This window comes from Mytilus galloprovincialis, chromosome 8, assembly GCF_965363235.1.
Source record: "Mytilus galloprovincialis chromosome 8, xbMytGall1.hap1.1, whole genome shotgun sequence".
NCBI lineage: Eukaryota > Metazoa > Mollusca > Bivalvia > Mytilida > Mytilidae > Mytilus > Mytilus galloprovincialis.
The window spans coordinates 27,434,054-27,454,181 of NC_134845.1; the positions used below are offsets into that span (position 1 = coordinate 27,434,054).

At 32.0% G+C, this 20,128-nt stretch overlaps 1 protein-coding gene across 2 annotated transcripts in view; it reads right to left on the reverse strand.

Annotated features, from left to right (window-relative positions):
• The window catches only part of LOC143085460 (protein KIBRA-like), a 33,800-nt gene extending 14,329 nt beyond the window's left edge, over window positions 1-19,471 (reverse strand). For both annotated transcript variants that reach the window (XM_076261810.1, XM_076261809.1), the window contains exons 1-12: window positions 19,266-19,471; window positions 13,851-13,960; window positions 10,812-10,906; window positions 8,793-8,901; window positions 6,237-6,393; window positions 5,763-5,892; window positions 5,453-5,575; window positions 4,722-4,873; window positions 4,063-4,227; window positions 3,126-3,215; window positions 1,962-2,774; window positions 345-407 (exon numbers count right to left, since the gene is read on the reverse strand). In XM_076261810.1, coding sequence (XP_076117925.1) covers window positions 345-407; window positions 1,962-2,774; window positions 3,126-3,215; window positions 4,063-4,227; window positions 4,722-4,873; window positions 5,453-5,575; window positions 5,763-5,892; window positions 6,237-6,393; window positions 8,793-8,901; window positions 10,812-10,906; window positions 13,851-13,960; window positions 19,266-19,396 — 2,138 coding nt within the window. In that variant the 5' untranslated portion in view covers window positions 19,397-19,471. The remainder of the gene's footprint in view (window positions 1-344; window positions 408-1,961; window positions 2,775-3,125; window positions 3,216-4,062; window positions 4,228-4,721; window positions 4,874-5,452; window positions 5,576-5,762; window positions 5,893-6,236; window positions 6,394-8,792; window positions 8,902-10,811; window positions 10,907-13,850; window positions 13,961-19,265) is intronic.
• Between the last annotated feature and the right edge of the window lie 657 nt (window positions 19,472-20,128).

The following is a 20,128-nucleotide window of genomic DNA, read 5'->3' on the forward strand; positions in this document are numbered from 1 at the left end:
CTGTACAAATTTGCTACCATATTTATCAAATAAAAAAAAAATCTAAAATGTTTCAAGTTTATACTGATGCACTTAATAAATTATTTGTTTAAAGGGAAAGTTTTATTGTAGTCAGGAAATAGGCCAAGTTAGAATAATGATTTGTACAAGTTATTATCTTTTTCTCAATAAAAATTGGACAAGTAATTACATGTACAATTGTATTTGTACAAGTAATAACCTGTATGATGGCGTCATACAAGTAATTACTTGTACAAAATGTTTGTACAAGTAATAACCTGTACAAAATAATAACATGTACACGACATATATATTGAATGTACTGTTTTGGTATATTTACTTACTTGAGTTTGATTTGAATTTGAGCACTTTCTAAATTCATCTCCAAGACTTCATCTAAATCATCTCTACAAAGACAAAGGCAAAAGATTTTCAAGCAGGAAAAACAAATGTACTGCAATATTAGATGTTTGGAAAATGATTCGAGACAAACTTTTATATTTGTATTGTAGATCCATATGAGTTACTAAGGGCTTTTCCACAATTAATTGTATGGGGGGAAGGAAGGCACTTTTATTAATATTTGATGGGTGGTGGTTATTTAACCCTTTCGCCGATGAGTCCCGGTTTACCGGGATTCACGCTTCAGACAGCTGACGATGAGTCCCGTTTTACCGGGATCGGAATACCTCTTTTATATTTCCCGCTCAAAACAGTGCAAACATGAGTTATCTTTCTTTGATGAATACCCGGATGAAAGTGTAAACATGGCGCTTCCGTTTGTTGAAAACCGTGTCAAAATCAAAGGAAATTTACGGAATTTACGAGAATTTGAAATGAGGGAACTTTTTTTTTGAAAGAATATGGAAGAATTGAAGCCAAACTAGTATACTTTTTTGACATAAAATGTCGTTTTATGTACAAAACACTTGGAATGGACATCGTTCAGTGTGAGGAATTTGTACAGCCTCATAAAATTTTTCAAAATTTTGCCGTTTTGAGTTAAAAAATTACAATTTGGGGTCAAAGAGCAGAATTTTGAGAATTTCACCTCAATAATACCGAAAATTAGAAAATTTGAATATTTTATGAAGAAAAAATTATCAAAACATGAACAAAACTGTGAACATAGTGTTCGTGAAAGAAATACATACACAAATAATTACAAACAAGTTTTTATTGACATTTATTATGAAGATCTCCCACTTAAGTTATAGTAGCCAGGGAAGCCATCGTCTCAGAGTAGCTTCAGTCTGGGCAGCAATAGGTGAAAGGGTTAAGAAAGATTGCTTGAACATTTAAATGAAATATCCAATTTAAAATGTATGCATGGTGGCATCAAATAAAATATTGGATGTTTGGAAAATGATTGAGACAAAATTTTATATTTGTATTGTAGATCCATATGAGTTACTAAGGGCTTTTCCACAATTAATTGTATGGGGGGAAGGAAGGCACTTTTATTAATATTTGATGGGTGGTGGTTATTTAAGAAAGATTGCTTGAACATTTGAAATGAAATATCCAATTTAAAATGTATGCATGGTGGGGTCAAATAAAAAGTGACTCCCCCCCCCCCCCCTACATTCATTTTTGGAACAGCCCTTATTAATATTTTTTTTTTTAAATGCTTTTTATGAATATTAAGTGTGTTAACTTTATTGGAGTTGTATGATTTTTTGTCATTTTTCTTTTATGTCACAGGTCTGTAAGATTTGCAAACTACCGGTGAAATATTTTCAAAATGCTCCAAACTTAATGAAACGTAATATTATTGTTTACTGGCATGTATAGATGAGACTTTTGACTTCGGAATTTTCAAAATGGCTGCCGTTGCCATGGAAACAGCAGAAATGTGAAACTTTTGACAATGCTGTTATTGTATTGAAAATTTACAGAAAGATATATCGCAATTCATAGATCTGCATAAAAAACATACCACATTAAAATAATAAATTTACCTTTTTGTAATATTTACTGAAGCCTCAAACACCCCACTATCTCCTGCTACAGATTCGTCACTGACTGCTGCAGACACACTCCTCGTATTCCCACCGGATAAGTTATTACACACACCAGAACTAGTCTCACTTATAGGACTTAACGGTGGAATAGATCCCAAGTCTAAATTATCAGGGTATTGTGAACGCCTCACATTATTACTGGCAACACTTTGATATCCAGGTTCACCCTGGAGTGATTGTCCTGTTGCTACTTGTACTGGTGGAGAAAATTCTGCGGTGGGATTCACTTGTAACAATGCAGGATCCCCAGTTAATTTTGATTGTTCAGCCATAATATTTAATTGCAGGCCACTAGGTGCCTCTGCAATAACACCAATGTTTGTATTTACAGAGTATGTAGGTATCTTACGTTGCCGATCTGCACCAGTCATATGTTGTTCATATGAGGGTGGAGGTCCAATATCATACGGTGAGATGGGCGGTGAAACTGACGATAATGATGAGCGGGATGATAACGATTTCATTGACGATGATAAATTACTGGCCATAACACTCTGAAGGTAATTGTTCGTAGCTGCTGCTGTAGTGTCAGAAATATGAACTTCCTGTATGGGTGAAATGCTATGACCTTGAAGAAGTTTTTCTACCCTTCTGTGAAGGTCAGGTAGATCTGAAGTATGCTGTTGTTGTCCATAAATGTCTATCATACTATTTGAATTCAATGAACTACGACTAAGTGAAGATAATGATCCCATAGATCCCAGACTGGATCCCGAGGAAACAGATAATGTACTGACAGATGAATACAAACTGAAACAGTAATTATACATGTTATAAAAACATTCAATATAAAAAGATTGTGACTTTTAAAGATACTACAAATAAGTCATGGATGGTTCTCCAGTTTATAACTTCATGCTATATTATATATATATATAAATGCTATGTTTCTATCAAGACCAAAACTTCTGCTTACATAATCATTTCTCATGGTGACCTAGCTGTCTGTGAAAAAAATATAACCTTATATTCGATAAAAAAAGGTCTTTATTTCTCTTTTTAAGCAAATTATTTTCTAACTAGTTGAAGAAGAAATGTTGAAAATGACAATTCTTGTGTTACAGTTTACATAATCATTAGATTTAAAACGGTTTCTGATACCTGCGTAGCTGTGTTTCAAGAGTAGTTGCCAGGACTGTTGTATCTGACAAGTCTTTTACCAGACTTGTTCTCTCTACTTGTAACTGTAGTCTGAAATGTACCAAATCAGCATTTTAATATAAAATACTAGCTTAAACAATGTTTGGTCTATAGAATTGTATTAATGAATACAAGTTCATATGTCAATGGTCAACTATACACTTGGCTAACAGATCAATATGTAAGTACACTTAAAACAATAGACAACTTTCGAGTTTGATGCAAATCCGTCAAAAACTTTGGTTTTAGTGAACATCATTTGTGCATTTAGGGGCGTCATCACTTCCGTTCCTTTGTTGAGCAATTGGTGGGAAAAATTATAATGTTATATTGCACGAATTATTCAGCAAATTAAATTCTTATAGTTGATATTCTGCACTGCTATTATAAGGCAATAGTGATTAGGTAGCTTTTGAACAAATATTATTTCTTAGTTATACTGCACAATGACAATCACTAAGATGCTTGATGAATGCTAATAGTGCAGGGATACAGGCCATTCTCTCTATCTGGTAAATGACGTCATAAAGGCGCGCATAATTGACGAGTTTTTTTCCCATGACGGACAAACTTGAAAGTGGTCTATTCTCTATGACTTACAAAAAAAAAGTGATTGACTAAGTATCCTATCCAATAATGTTATCATGAACATGCATGAAATATTAGCCACTGGACTTTCAGCAATCAATAGATCCAATTATTATATACTTCAATGCTCCTAATCATGTGAAGATGTTTTTAAACACATTACTTTTCTTTACAAAACTTTCTTCATCTACATGACCTTCGTTCAAAAAATCAATTTTAACATAATACTCCTGACTTTTACCTTTTTGTTTATTTCTAAATACATTTAAATTCTTCAAACAAATAAAGAGTTATAATGTTCAGTAATTACCTGTCAGCAATTTGTTTGTTAGATATTTCTGCAGCATGGTTTATATCCCACTCTAACTGTTGAATCTTCTTCTGGACACAGTTAATGTCATTGCTGCTACGTCCCTTCATATCAATACTCCTTAGTTCACGTAATAATTGTTCCTTCTCACTGATTAACATTAATCTGAAACAACATACAGTCAGATTAAACTTTGTACTTTATTCAGATGGTTTCCTTAATAAATACATGTAAATCAATGCTCACAATGAGTGCTTTTACAAAAAAAGTAATTTTTTATCAGTTTTGTGTTAAGTTTTCTCCTTTTATCAGTGTTGCATGAAGTATTCTCATTTTATCAGTGTGGCTTGAGGTATTCTCATTTTATCACTATTTTGAAGAGGTTCTTTTATTATAAGTTTGTGTAAAGTTTTCTCATTTTATCACTCACTTGGACTCAAATATAGATTTCCTAATGCTTTATATTTTACTCTCTCCTATTCTCTACCCCCCCATCCCCCCCACCCCCCCCCCCCCCCACCCCCCCACCCACATATCTAGTTTTACAACTTCTGTCTAGAGTCATTTCACCTTCTTACCAATGCCTCTTTATCAATTTTCAATCCCAAATAAGACTAAAAAATCCTGTCTACCGTATAGTTTTATTCCCCCTAACATACCTATCCTTGTCCATTTCATTCTGTCCAGGGATCATCTGTTCTTCCACATTGGCCAGTTTATGTTTCAGATCAGACAGTTTGGTTTTAGCCTCATCATACTTCAGTCGCGTTCTAGCAATCTCAGCAATGTAAGTACCACTTCGCAGCCCAACCTGAAATATAAGTTGAACAGGATTTAAGTATATCAACAACACAATACAATAAACACACATATAACATGTAAAGAAACAGGGGCCTCAGTGGCCCAGTGGTATAAGAAGGCAATCTTCTGTATCACTAGCATATCAACAATGAGGCTGTTAGCTAAAATTCTACAAAGGGTAGGTGCTCTTGACTTCAAATTTAGACTGTCAGTTTTCCTTCAGAAGGTTTGGTTCTTTCAAAGCAATCCAGCTACCTCAACCAATACAAATATACTGTCACAAAACAGTAGAATAGTGTTGAAAGTGGCATTAAACAACAATCAATCAATGTAAAGAATCATTTTGCAATTAAAAAATATTCTAGTTCAAAGACTGCAGGAGTTGACAAAAAATTTAGCTAAAAGTTTAAACACCATTTTTTCTGTAAACGATTAATTAAATTCAAACTCTGAACAATGTGGATACATTTCTTTTTTATTCGTACATATTCTACGCAGAGGAGAATGCATATTTTGTGACTTGTAGTTCATACTCGCTATTGTATTTGTCAGTTGAATTTCAGAACTGATTTTTTGCTAGTATTATTACCTCTCCTCTGAGGTCAGTCTGTGAAGCGGTGTTAGACATATGTGGTATGGACAATGTAGATACATCTGGAGAAGATCCGCCATTCTTATGACCCAGAAATTCTTCTTTCAATTTGGCAAGTGACTGAAATTAAAATAAATATTCAACCATTAAATGTTTGTTAGTTTGAATTATTGCCAATTTCAATCTGTTTCAGTTTTGAAATTAATTAATACATTCATTTAACATTACATTTGTTAAATTTATACTTTAAACAAATATCATTTTACATTTTGATAAATCATAATAAACCTTTCAGAAGATATTGTACCTGCATAAGATTCTGTTTTTCATGTTCTCCCTCCGTAAGCGATGCCTGCATCTCTCTAATTTCGCCAACGATAGCTGCAGCTTGTGTGATATTGTAGTTGCCATTCTCTCCAGATAATTTCTGATCAACTCTGAAAATGTAACAAATCAACAGTTTTATACTATGTATGATTCATAATCAGAAACTCCACTTTCTGTTTTGAATTTTTCCTCGGAATTCAATATTTTTGTGAATTTACTTTCTTCCATCCATTTTAGTGAAACCTGATGCAATTCTCAGGTTAAAAGCTTTCACAAACATTTCAAAATGTTTTTGGGGTACTTTTTTTGAACTCTTTACAATCATTCATTTCTCTTTCATGTATTTTATTTTTGTTCAGCATGAAAACCTTTTGACGACCAAAAAACAAGGATGCAGGTTGTATTTTAATTTCCATCCACTATTCCTCTTTATTTTTACATCTAATTAACTTACTTGGACAGTGTCTCCAGTCCTTGTTCTTTATACGTCATCTCAGCTTTGATCTGGTCCAGCTCTCGTCGGAGTCTGGCAACACGTTTCTTAGCATGATGGACATCAGCTTTGAGAAGATCTGGGTCATATTTACTACCTACACTTGAGTTAGAAGCAACTGAAACATATAAAATCTCATTAAATACAGTTGTTCTAGAATATATATTTTTTTAAATGCTGTGCAGATAAATTTTGTTCAACATATAATAGAATAAAACACTGATGACTTAATTATTGAATTTTTGTAGCAAATGAAACGTTCAAATTATTGCATATTGTACTGTAACATATCAATGACAAATAACAGCAAGGTTTATCTTACATTTACATACTAGTGTCATTGATAAAGCAATAAATGGCTACAACTCCTGATTGACAAAAATGAAAATCAATTGATAATGACCTCAATTTTGTCCAATTTTGTTACAAGCATGTTAACATTTTTACGCATACTATCCTCAATAATTAACCTGATTTTCGATTAAAAAAAGTTTATATTCATATAAAAGTAACACTCAGAGAAAAAGACTTCTATTTTCCCTCTAGGAGCCAGCCTTCCACAAATGAAACATTTACATAAGCATATTTCCTTATTATAGCTTCCATTGAATAGTTTCAGCTAAACTTAGTGACCAAACTTGTATCTATGTGCCTGTCCCAAGTCAGGAGCCTGTAACTCAGTGGTTGTCATTTGTTGATGTGTTACTTATATGTTTTTCGTTCATTTTATTGTACATAAATTAAGCTGTTAGTTTTCTCGTTTGAATTGTTTTACATTTGTCATTTTGAGGCCTTTTAAAGCTGACGATGCGGTATGGGCTTTGCTTATTGTTGAAAGCTGTATGGTGACCTTTGGTTGTTAATTTCTGTGTCATTTGGTCTCTCGTGGAGAGTTGGCTTATCGGCAATCATACCATGTCTTCCTTTTGTTTTAATATCTATCCATCTGACCAAAGGACAAGGTCACAAAGATGTAAACTGATTGCCAACTCGACTCTATCAATCAGACCAAAGGACAAGGTTAGAAGTATATGTAAACAACTACAGGTCACTGTACGGCCAGTATGTTTTTAAGCACACAGTACTGTTTTTGCCATTTAAACAACGTTAAATTCATAAATCTACTTGGTTTTACTTTCTCATCATTTCAATGATAATAATAAGATCTCACATGGATTCTTTTAATATTTCTCGAGTTGCAGGGTCATATCTAAGAAATCAAAAATGTTTTTGCAAAATTTTTACTTTCGTACAACTTTAACATGTGATATACTTCGGAGCAATAATGAGGAAATAATTATGTATTGTTTACCCCACCTGTATATACATTTAAAAAGACTGTTTACAAAACCAATGGGCTATTTTAAAACCAACAAAAACTATAACATATGAGATAGGGTTATCAAGTACATTTAATTCACTAAATTTGGACCACAACCCATTTTTTTGCAAAAAACATGCAATACTACAAAAAATAATGACATTAAATCTATCATACAGAAAACATAAATTATGACATGAAAACAAATATTTTTACATTTACAGCAGTTCTGGAATGACATTTTCTTACAGTAAAACCTGTGTCAACATTCCCCATATTTTCAGTGAACCTACATACATAAGATACGTTTCAGATATATGTATACCTAACAAATCAAATTTTACATGTAATGATGAAAACATAATAACTGACATAACCTGACACTAAGATATTTAAAATATAATTAGTAGGAGCTTTTCATGTCATAATATTGTCATAAGTTATTGCTGGGGTTTTCTGTGACATGTATGGAATTTTAAACACAAATCAAACTTAAGAATTCCTAGGTATTATAAGTAATCCTGAAGAGCTGTAATAAATAACTATTTAATTGTAAATAAATGTTAGAAATAAAGATTGTCCCTTTAAAAACATTTAGTTCAAATTTATAATACACTGCAATAAGAGGTCACTGATACAAGATGTCACAGTAAAGACATCTTTTGCAGTTGTCTACATTGATAGAAGTATGACTCTTAAATAATTCACTTGTTTTGCCAAGATACTGATAATCTCAAACTAGCTATAGCTACTACAGACAACCCTGACTCTTATTGGATTACAATAAAGTCACTTGAATATTGACAGCTTTTAGTCCTAGATGAGTTGTTATCTTATAGACTTTTTACTTTCCTAGATGGTAAATTATGTAATCAACTTTCAAACTAGACTTAGATGATGTCCATCTTGTAAGAGAATCTGCAAACCTCAGTACTAGTTCCAGGTTACTATTTATTCAAAAACCAATTATATAATAAACTTAAGACTAGTCTTAGACAATTTTCATTTTCAATTCCAGTTAAACACAAAAAGAAGATGTGGTACGATTGCCAATGAGACAACTCTTCACAAGAGACCAAATGACAGAAACTAACAACTAAACCTCACCGTCCCAGATGACTTCTTACATTATAAAATCCTGACTAGTCCTAGATGATAAGAGGTCTTTTCCTTGATGACTTATCTAATTAACTTACGACTAGTCCTGGATGATTTCCATCCTGTTAGAGTATCTGTCAGGTGTTGATATTCATCCTGAGCTAATATTAACCTCTCTTCTTTCACAGAGTAAATTTCTTTTTTGGCCTGAAAAATATTATTTCTTGAAAGTTATTACATTGTATGAAGTTCTGATTACTATTTGTAGACAGCTTTTTTTTAATACCGTATCATTGTGCACAAATATTAACCAATTTTTCTCTTCTTTCAAACATATTTTGATAATTATTTTGATTTTAATGATAAACATACAAATTTTAAAACCATAGTCTCCTTTTAATATTCTACACGTTTTTTTAAGAAAGGATGGACAAAGTTGATCTACATTTGTATTATCTTTTTAAAATCCCATCTAGAGATTAGTTGACCACAAATATTTTATAGAAATAGAAATATGACATTATGATATCACAAGAATTTCGTAACAAGGTGCATTGTACTATGTACAGCCATTAACCTATGAAGAATTATGGCACCTTCAAACATCAAGAACAGGTCAAAGTACAATCGAAATAATTCTAACAAAAAGTATCATCACGAAAATCACTGTTGCAAAAAAACTAAACAATTCATTTCAATAAATATCCTCTAAATAGATATCTTTGTGGTTTTTTTATGGAATGCAAGATATGTTGTTAAGTATGAAATGATAATAATGTATTCTTTGATAAGTACTTAATTAAATCATACTGTAAAATTTAAAGGATAGAGTTACTTGTGGTAGAAAGCTATTTATATTTTAACAAGGATAATATTTTAATTAAAGTACAAAGTTTTAAATCTCAGACTTACTCTTAAGTGTTCTGAGAATGTGAAAAATGCATAATTACTGATATATTAAATTTCCTGCACTAAAAATATTAAGATTTTTTACAATCATAAACTGTTAGTAAAAACAGATCATGTTGTTTTAATAATTCACCAAACATTAAAAGCCAATTGATAGAATATTCAAGGGAACACAGAACAAAGAGATATCATTTGATAAAAAAAAACTCATGTTGAAGGAAAAACAATCTTAAAACCAAGCACAACTCCTTAAAATCCTCAATTTTAATATATTCGACGGTGTGCCCCTTTTTAAGTTTACAAATTTGGTAGTAAAGTGACCACTGTGGCTGAAACAGTGTGTCACTTACTAGCAATAGCCTTTTAATTTTCTTGCTAAGAAGCTTTTTATTGAGATAAACATTTTCTTTCCAAATACTTCCACATGAAATATAAGTATATTTGATGAGGTAGATGTATATATCAAAGTGACAATGGCTAGAAACTGACATGTGATATCATACAGAAAGTGACAGTATGCACCAACACAGAATACTCTATTAGTAATAAAAACCTTATTTTTTCCAATGGACGATTTGATTAACTCCTGTGATATACATTCACACAAACTTATAAGAATCCTTTTCATGTAATGACTCAACTAAATTATATCTTCCAAATCAACCTTAAATGCACAAACCCTAATAATTCCCTTCCTCCAAGTAATTGGTCTCTCATGAATCCCTAACATGCTAAAAAGTCTTCGAGAATACTGGATTTAAATTGGTGCCCTGTAGAAGAGGTGAGCAATAAGCATACAGCTCCTTTTTTTTAGATTAGTAGATACTGGGTTAATTTTGAATGAATGAATGAAAATTTTCATTGGGTATGCATTCACCTCCAGTTACAGGATTTTCTCGCTGTGTTTAAGACCCATTGGTGGCTGTTGCTTTTTATTCTTTAGTCAGTTTGTTGTCTCTTTGACACATTCCCCATTTCCATTCAGGGGAGTGAATTATTTGGGTTATAAATGCAGCAGCTATATTAAGTACTTTGGAAAGTGGCATTCACATTTAGAAAATTCTAAATTCAACTTTTACCTGCAGGTTATAATTGTTAGCTTTCTATCAGTGTAACCCCCAGTGTAACTTATGATATAACTCCTGGCTATGTGCCTATACTTCTATGTGACATAACTCCTGGCTCAGAGCCTATACTCCTATATATACCTGAAGATCATCTTGTGCAGTAGTAAGGTATTCCTTCAGCATATGTTCTTGTTGACTTCTCCATTCTTGTCTGGGATCTTCTAACTGGTTCACTTCTGAAAATTCATCATTTGTCACCAAATTTATAATATATTTTAGAGTTCTAGACCATTATACAATTGGCAATGTAAGTAATAAGCAGGATTAAGACTTTTTGATTGATTTTATTTTCAATTAAAGTAATTCAGGTCTACATAATAATGGCGCTCAAACCTGCCTTACAAACAAAGTAAGCCTTAAACTTCCAGTATACGAGAATTTATTATGCATATATGATTTACATGATTAATCTTAGTCATAAGATTTTTTGTGAAACACAGGCCAAGAGTATCTATTAAAACTATTTTAATTTACCTTTGAAACAACCTTAAATATTTATCATAATTATAACATATATGAAGCCTTTTAATTTTCTTGTTAAGAAGCTTTTTATTGAGATAAACATTTTCTTTCCAAATACTTCCACATGAAATATAAGATAAGTTTGATGAGGTAGATACAATTCTTCAAATTGTCGATAAATACATGACAATGACCTGCCAAATATATCATTGTTTGACACCCACCTACACAAACTTGTCAATATCAAGCACATGTTGTAGTGTACATCTAAAGTTGTTACAATCAATTAATATGCATCTTAAATACTAAAACATATATAGATTAATGTAACCACAAACCTAACAAAAATAGGCACATTTAATATCTGGACAAATATTAAATAAGAAAAAAAAAATAATTTCTTGTTTCAAAAATTTAAAGGAGAAAAGGGATTGAGATTTTTTCCAAAACATACCTACAATTTATTTGCTTATTCGTTTATGGTATCGACAATGTACTCTTGAATTGTTTACACAGGCTTCTTATTTGTGCAAGGTTAGGTTAAGTCAGGTTTTACTATAAAACATACATTGAAATATATATGTATGTCCTATTTTTCCATGTCTTAGCTGACATAAATTTTATTTTGCACAACTCAAAACATAACGAAGTCGTTGAACTGTGTATTTATAAAAAAAATGTGCAATCACTATTTCAGCTTTCAATTACTTCAAGGGTCCCTGGTCACATTGATTCATAAAAATAATTAATATTCTCTACTATTATAATTAACCTTTCACCTCAAATTCAAATAATATCTGAAACACACCCTAACCCTGAACTGAACAATTTTAGATACATGTAATAAAGAGAAACCCTATAATTAGGATCATTGATCCATGAATTATCATGGTTTTCTTTAGTAAATGTCTAGAACATTGAACCAATCCTTAACTTTGCCTGGCAACAATTTAACTTCTGTAACATCCAAATTCTTCATTCATTCATAGGAATGTTTATACTTGTCAAGGACAAAGAGAAAGGAATGTATACATCATTAGTTGTATATAAACAGCCAATAAAAATAATCTGTAGTGCAGCACACACAGAGAAAATATGCCATAACTCTATATCACTTCACAGTCAACACTGAACAATCAACTCAATAAAACTACAATTAAATGCTTTTATTGAATATAGCTACTGTTAATCATTATCATCAATTAAACCTTCAATAGAGACACAAATATCGGTCAACAGACTTTTAAATATTTGAAGGAAAGTACAATTTTGTTTATTTTAGAAAGTTCTAAAGTACAATTTTTTTTATGGATTTATTATAATATTTATGATATTGTATTGTCTATTTAAACAATATTTAGTGGTGGTTTTATTTCAATCACTGAATAGATTAATCCTCAAAATAAATGAAAATTCATATTGAACTTTACCATGTTAAAAATTAAAGCATGATTAAAATTAAAATGATACTGTCTTAATTCCTTTGAACATAAGCGGATCCAGGGGGGGGGGGGGGCCTGGGCCCCCCCTTTGTGGGAAAAATTTGGTTGATTATATAGGGAATCACTGATGCATGATTGGAGTGGGCCCCCCCTTAGGAAAAGTTCTGGATCTGCCACTGTTGAATTAACTTAAAGGACACTACCAAATTTCAAAATAGAGGTCATGTTTGTCAAGAGCTAATGCCTGAAATTGCCACCGGTTAAGAATGTAAGATTGTTTCAACATGAGATCATCTTCATGTTTATGTGCTCTGCAAATATTTCTTGCTTTCATATATGTGTTTGTTTTAATGCATAATTTATGCATATTTACAGAAGATGTATCCAACAGGAGCCTTACTATAAACCAAGGGCAAATAAAATTACGCCTGGAAGCATAGGCCCTTTAGATTATGCATGGCTCCTCAAAATATGACTTTTTTTTACTCAACTGTTGACACAGTGATATGCCTTGCCCAGATGCAATTCTGAATCTGATAGTATAATGCTTATTTATAATATTGATTATAAAATCGCATCACTTTTTTAAAAAAGTTTTTGTTTTGTACAACACTGGTAGCCACTTTCATGGCTTTGAATTGACTTTATGTTGCATTCAGAATTTTCATTGAGACTGTGGTTCTCCAGAAAAGAGATTAAAATGTGACAAATCTGCAATAAAAGTCTTTTTAATGAATAAATTAAATAATACACATCCATTATATTGCAAATTCATAAAAAAAAATTACACAACCATCTGATCATTATAATGCAAATTCATGAATTTTTTTTTATAATCTTCTCTTTATACATGATATATGTCAATGATGTTTATCAGATCCTGGCTGTGTCCAAGCATTACTTACAAGAATCTGAAAATTCTACATTTTTGGGGAACCATTTGTTTTAAAGCCCTTTCAGGATCCTCTGGGTTTTTTCCTAGAAATATGCACCTTCAAAAATTTGAAATCTAAAACTTCATTGGCTAATGTAATCATTACCAGAATAGAAAGACAAACAGTGTTTTCAGATCCTTGTAAGCAAGGCTTAGAACACAGGAACCATCTTTTAACAAGATCAGCTCTATACAGGCATGTTTCATATAATTAGCAACAATTAGTATCTTGCCTATATAGCTACCTATTAGTTTTAGAGGAACATCGTCTAACCAACTTACGATTTATATGATCAATGTAATATACTCCTATTTCTGGATCATGGCACCCCTCCCAACCATAAGGTAGCTCATCACCAATACAATCAGCAAATGTCTGTGGCTTTATGAATCTATAAAGAAAATAATTGATTTGAATGTTCCTGCACAATTTTTATAATGTCTTATAATATTGGATGTTCTTTTAATATTGTAACATCTATCAATAGACATGATGGTTTTAAAGTTATAAAACTGTCTTTGTTTAAGCTTAAGTAAACTGTTGATTGACATTATGTAGGTTTCTCAGTAACAACTTCATTGAAAACAACCAAAAACTTGAAACCTGTAGCAGGCACTTTCATTTTCTATGGATTGTGAAATTGGGGTCAAAACTCTATTTTGGCATTAAAATTAAAAAGATCATATCACAGGGAACATTGTAACATGTTTCAAGTTGATTAGACTTCAAATTCATCAAAAATTACCTCAATACCAAAAACTCTAATCTGAAGAGGATAGATGAGCGGACGAACAGACAGCCAAAAAGCATAATGTCCCTAGGTGGAACATAAAAATATTCCACAAAATATAGAGTAGATACACAAAATGTAGCACATTAAGACCTTCATTATTTTCAAATTGGAATTTTCCCATGACCAGCACTTTTTTTATTGAAACAGTCATGACGGTCTAGACATCAATACAATTGCAAGATTTTATTTCCAAAAACATTGACAGACCTTTTATACATGTAAGTTGAATTGAATTAGTTTGAGATCATTTTTTTCTTTCCATAATCCTTTGCTTATAATTCAACTTTGACAGTAATTCCTAATTACTCTATACATGCTAATACATGATAAACACCATCCTTCAAAATTTATCATCACCATCCTTTCAGTCAAAATTCTAAAGAAAACACTTCAGTTGTACATGTATCAATTTAATACCACATGTGGTGTGTTAAATGTGTATGCATCCAACTTTTATTCATAAATATTAATAAAATGAAAAACGCTGACATTTTATTATACACAGGACAGTATGAAAAAATCTAATCCATTTAAACGGTGTGTAATTAATATTTTCATATATAACATTTTTTCGTTTGTACATGTAGTGTAAGTGACCTTAGTTCTTTAATGTCTTACTTATTTTTAATTTAATTAAAGGTACGTGAAAGTGGACAAAGGATAAGAAGAATGTACATATGGTTAATGTTACTGACCAAGTTTACAATGACCATTTACTGTTTGTTTACCTGTAGACAACATGCCTTACATTCCACGTTTATACCCAAAGGCTATTTATAATACAGTTATGAATGAAATAAACACAACATAAGTATAGGGTAATATCAAACTATGTTGGTATTAAAAGGGACATGTATTTAATCACAGGATATTTCTATAATCAGATTGCAAGAATTTTAATGTTACATTTATATTTAACATGTTTAATTACAAAATGAACATGTATATTGAAATTCAATCACTACTAAAGAAAATGAATTTTATTAAAACATGATGGTGACTATAAGAATTTATGAAGCAGAGATAGACATCAACAGATGAAAAAAGCAATTCCAGCCTTAAATTAAGATACAATGTACACTGTGGCAACAAATACAATTTTTTGCATGTAGTTTTAATGGCTTTGGAACTGTGGTCATTGTACTAGGTTAAGACCCATATTGATAACCTTCAGTATTAGCCTTCAAAATCAATACAATAACTTGTCTGCCAAAGATCTAGACAGGAAGATACAAAATTCTGCAAACAAGTAAATTGCCAAATAGATTCGGCAAAAAGTTTAAATAAAGATTTTTAGTGTTGTCGCTTTAAACCTTTCAAAAAAGTCTCCTTCCTCCTGGAACTTACTTATATTTTCTATATGGCCTTGATTGGTTAATGTCTGCTTAATGTCCAGTTACAAATATTTTATGCATGCTCAGGACAAGAAAAAATATCAATATATATAATAGGTACATGTAGGTACCGTGATGGTGGCCTTATAACGAGATGAAGGTCTGGGAATAGGACTGCCATGTACACTGGAAAATGGGGGTATCTTGGCTATGGACATAAATTTAGCTTTAATTGATAACAAACCATCTACTGATCCCTCAATATAGCCTTGATGAATATCTTATTCTAAACTTGAGCACGAGATGCCTTCTATTGTATGAGAGACATTCATGTCCAAGTAAGGACCCTTACATTGTGTATGTTTAATTATATACTAGAACACACCCCGCGAAATCGCGGGCATATACAGCTTGTTAACTGTTGTAGGATGGTGTTTGTAAAAGATAATTATGTATCATGGAGAATTTCAGAAAAGGTATCAAAAGCCCTCTCCCTTTTTCCAAAGTTGAAACTGTTCGATATTTGTTTCCTTTCTGTTAAATTCAACTATTTTCGTGTTTCTGGCCTCAGACCACAATTCTTCTTCTTCTTTGCTACAATGCATCTTTTGGTAAAAGTCAAATTAAATTAAAAACTTGCACCGCTTCAAACATGAAATAAATGTAACTACTTATATATAGACCATTATTAGTCTAATAAAATATGCTTCTAGGACAATCGGATCCATCAGTGCTTTTTCTTTTGAGAGCCTTATTAACACGCCAATGGTAGGATATGAATCTTGTATAAATGAGTAAGACCGACTAAGGCTAATTTGAGGGGTTGTTGGAGGGGTCCTGATCCCGAAATTCCGGTCTTAAAAACATGAAATCCCGAGATGCAGAATTTAAAGAAATTTATATCCCGAAATACGGAAATCGAAAAATATATTCCCGGATCCCGTATTGATCAATCCCCAGATCACGAGCTTAAAAACACCCAATTCCGAAGTCCCGAAAAAAGGTCCTGCCTCCCTCTAGCCTCTACCCTAATTTCATTTTTGCCAAATCACTACTTTCACTTTCAACAATAAATTTTTATGCCCAATTTATGTGCATTATGATTTCTAATCTGTACATCCGTGCATTCGTTCGTTCGTGATGTCCGTCCGTCTGTCCCGCTTCAGGTTAAATATTTTGGTCGAGGTAGTTTTTGATGAAGATGAAGTCCGATCTTAACTCGAAACTTAGTAAATATAGTGCCGAGGTGGCATCTGTATACTATGGACACTTTCTTGTTTCCACATGTACTACTTATTTTAATATATATGCAACTGGTATGACCCCTTAAATAGTAAACATTTAAAAGAAAACAGTAGACAAAATACAGAGAGGATCTATATATTAAAGTAGCATAATCGTAGTTTACATGTAGATAAAACGCGTAAAATAATTGTACTCTCTAAGGAGGTACATGTATAATAGTTGTGGTTCTTGCGATCTAAACACCATGATATGAGAATGCTCTGATTGGCTTATTTATTTTTCGATTTTTGTTATCTATAATACGATTGGTTGTGATAAACCGGAAGTCTAATCTATGACTAAAAGTCAGTCTGATGACGGAATCAATATCTGGACTCCTTTTTTGTCGTTTTTCTCCAAAAATAACTCAATCTGAATAATCATAAGAATGGATGACAAATGCGACTATGCATGTTACCTATATAACACAGAGGCATGGTGATTAATTAATCTTGGAAGGAAGAGAAGCGACACACAAAATGAGGTCTTCTCGTTTAATAGTATAGATAGCAGCTTTAAAATTTTAACAAAAAGAGGCCTTTCTTGGTGCAGCTAATGGAGAGCTTTTACTAATCTACTAGATGAAGGGATCCGGAGGCACCACATTTCCCAAACCATAAAGTCTTGACATAAACCATTATGACAACTTGTAATTTCAATTTTCAAACACCAGCTACATATATATATGTTTATATATAATATGTAATCTTTAAATTTCTTTTAATAAATGTGTCTTTTTAAGTTGTAGTTCCAAATGACACTACAGAGCATGAGATTCCTTCTAAAAATTGCAGAGAATAGAACCAATGACATCTGGGGTAGACTAAAGGGGCTAATAATTACATTAATATGTACATGTACAAAAATTCAATACCTGACTTTAACAGTTACAGTAGTTATTCTGGAGGAAATGTTCTTCTATTAAATATATTCAACTTGTGTACAAAAATGTACATTTGTACAGATTCACAATCGACCATAACCTTTGATCTCTAACTATCAGTCCTTGAAATTGATTTGGTCAATGGTTACATTTGTACAATTTACATTTGTACATCCCATTAAAAGTTAACCATATACATTATGCATACAAAGTTATATGAACTTCAATTAAGCAAAAGGAATGGATAACTGCATGGTCACAGTTTGGACATTTGACCATGAAATATTAATATGAGTCAAGGTGTTAAATAATGTCAAAATTTAAGTCTGCAGTGTTTTCAAAAGGAGCTAATCACCCAAATAAAATGACAACCACACACTGCAGACCTACAATTCCAATGTTATAATCGCATATTTTCATCTGCATCTCACCTAAGAAAGGATTCTAAAAAATGTGACAAAAACCTCCTTTTGAAATCCTCTAACATGTGTATCTTGCTTATTTTGTCAACCACAGAGGTTCAAAATACAAGTCTTTTGGAGATTCTCAGATCTAGAGGACCATGAGTCTAGAAGCGATCAGGTTATGTTTGCTAAATGTTCTCCTGATTTCAAATACATCTTATTTCCACTTCGATTGTCAAATGCATACATCTACAATGTATGGTGGCCTGCATATGAATTAATGTATAATCCACTACATTCTTTAATTAATGGTTATACCCGACATTGGTATGTATGTACATGTATGAGGGTAGGAACTTTACTGGCAAATTGATTAAATTTCACTGTGATTCGTGAACGATCTTATCATGTTTCATTAGAGGTCTCAAATAATTATCGTTAATGTTATTTTGGGAAAAAAAAATAACCTGAATCGTCAAAATCAGTCGATATTTTTTTTTATCGTCATAAAGAAAGTTTACATTTTTTCGTCATGCACCAAAAACTACCTTAACATCATGATCATTTGACAAGGATTTATACTGTTATTCATCATAAAGGTACCCCCTTTACGGCCCTCATGTATATATTTGAACCACAGAAAAATGAATAATTGTAAGATCGGACAAGCAGTTCATTCCTGGAAGTATAACATACTAACTAGATATACTGGCATCATTAAGGTGTGATAACTGGGCAATAATTCACAAACCTAAAATGCAGAAGTGACCTGAGAAAATATTTTAAATTCTAGTTTCTACAGAGTTACTTCCCCTGAAAACATGAACTATCGAAACACATGCCAACAAACTACAGAATTTCAGCTGTTCTCGTCGTATTATGCATGTCACCGTACACCTACTACGGATAAAACCTAGTATGCTAGCTATCGTTTGGTCGTTTTGCAGTCTAGGAAGTGTTCATAATAAATAAAAACTTCGAAAACTTAAACTGCTTACCTGTCTCGCGGGTCAATCCAGCTAGTTTGATGTGTATTATGGTCTATAAAGAAAACTTTGCCGTCAAAATCACGGCATTCTTCCCAACCTTCTGGAAGAGGGATCTCTCCCCCACTCCGTCTCTTGGGCATATTTCATTGACAAAACATAAATAAATCCCTATCATCACAAGTCCTCCATGTTTCTCTCCCATATCTCATTAGCATATCTGACGTCACAAACAAATAATTTCAATGACAATTCAACCAATGAGGAACAATCTTTTTATGAAAGGAATGTGTTACAATTTGATAACACAATGTGAATCAATTACATTATTAAAGACGAAATTGAGTATTTAAGGTGAATATGATATTTTTTAAACACAAATTTCCATTTAAAATCACAGTGAGTCTACCGACTGCTTGTCATATTTAGACATATTTCCTGATAAGTGCTAATTTGTAAAATTCTTCCCATTTAAAATTCCTACCATTGAAAAAAATAACAAAAGTTTTTTATCATCAATTTAATAAGGTAGTTATCACTAAAAGTATACGTGCAAGATTGTAATTCAAATGCAGTGGCCTCAATTAAATTTCACCATAGGTATACTCAAAGTTGAAAAGAACAAAGCGAACCACGAACAAATAACTTGACTTAAATAAGAGAAAATACACTTAGAGCGGCACAATTGTTTAATTTAAATTACTTATCATCATCGTTTGTTGATAATTTACATCAATTAATCGTTTATTTATAAAACAGAGCTGATTAATACATTTAAAAAAAAAAAATACCGAGATATTTTCACTGAAAGCCTCTTTATTCATTGCTTGTCATTTCGCTGTTAATAGGGACTCTGGCCTGTAGTATGTCCAAGC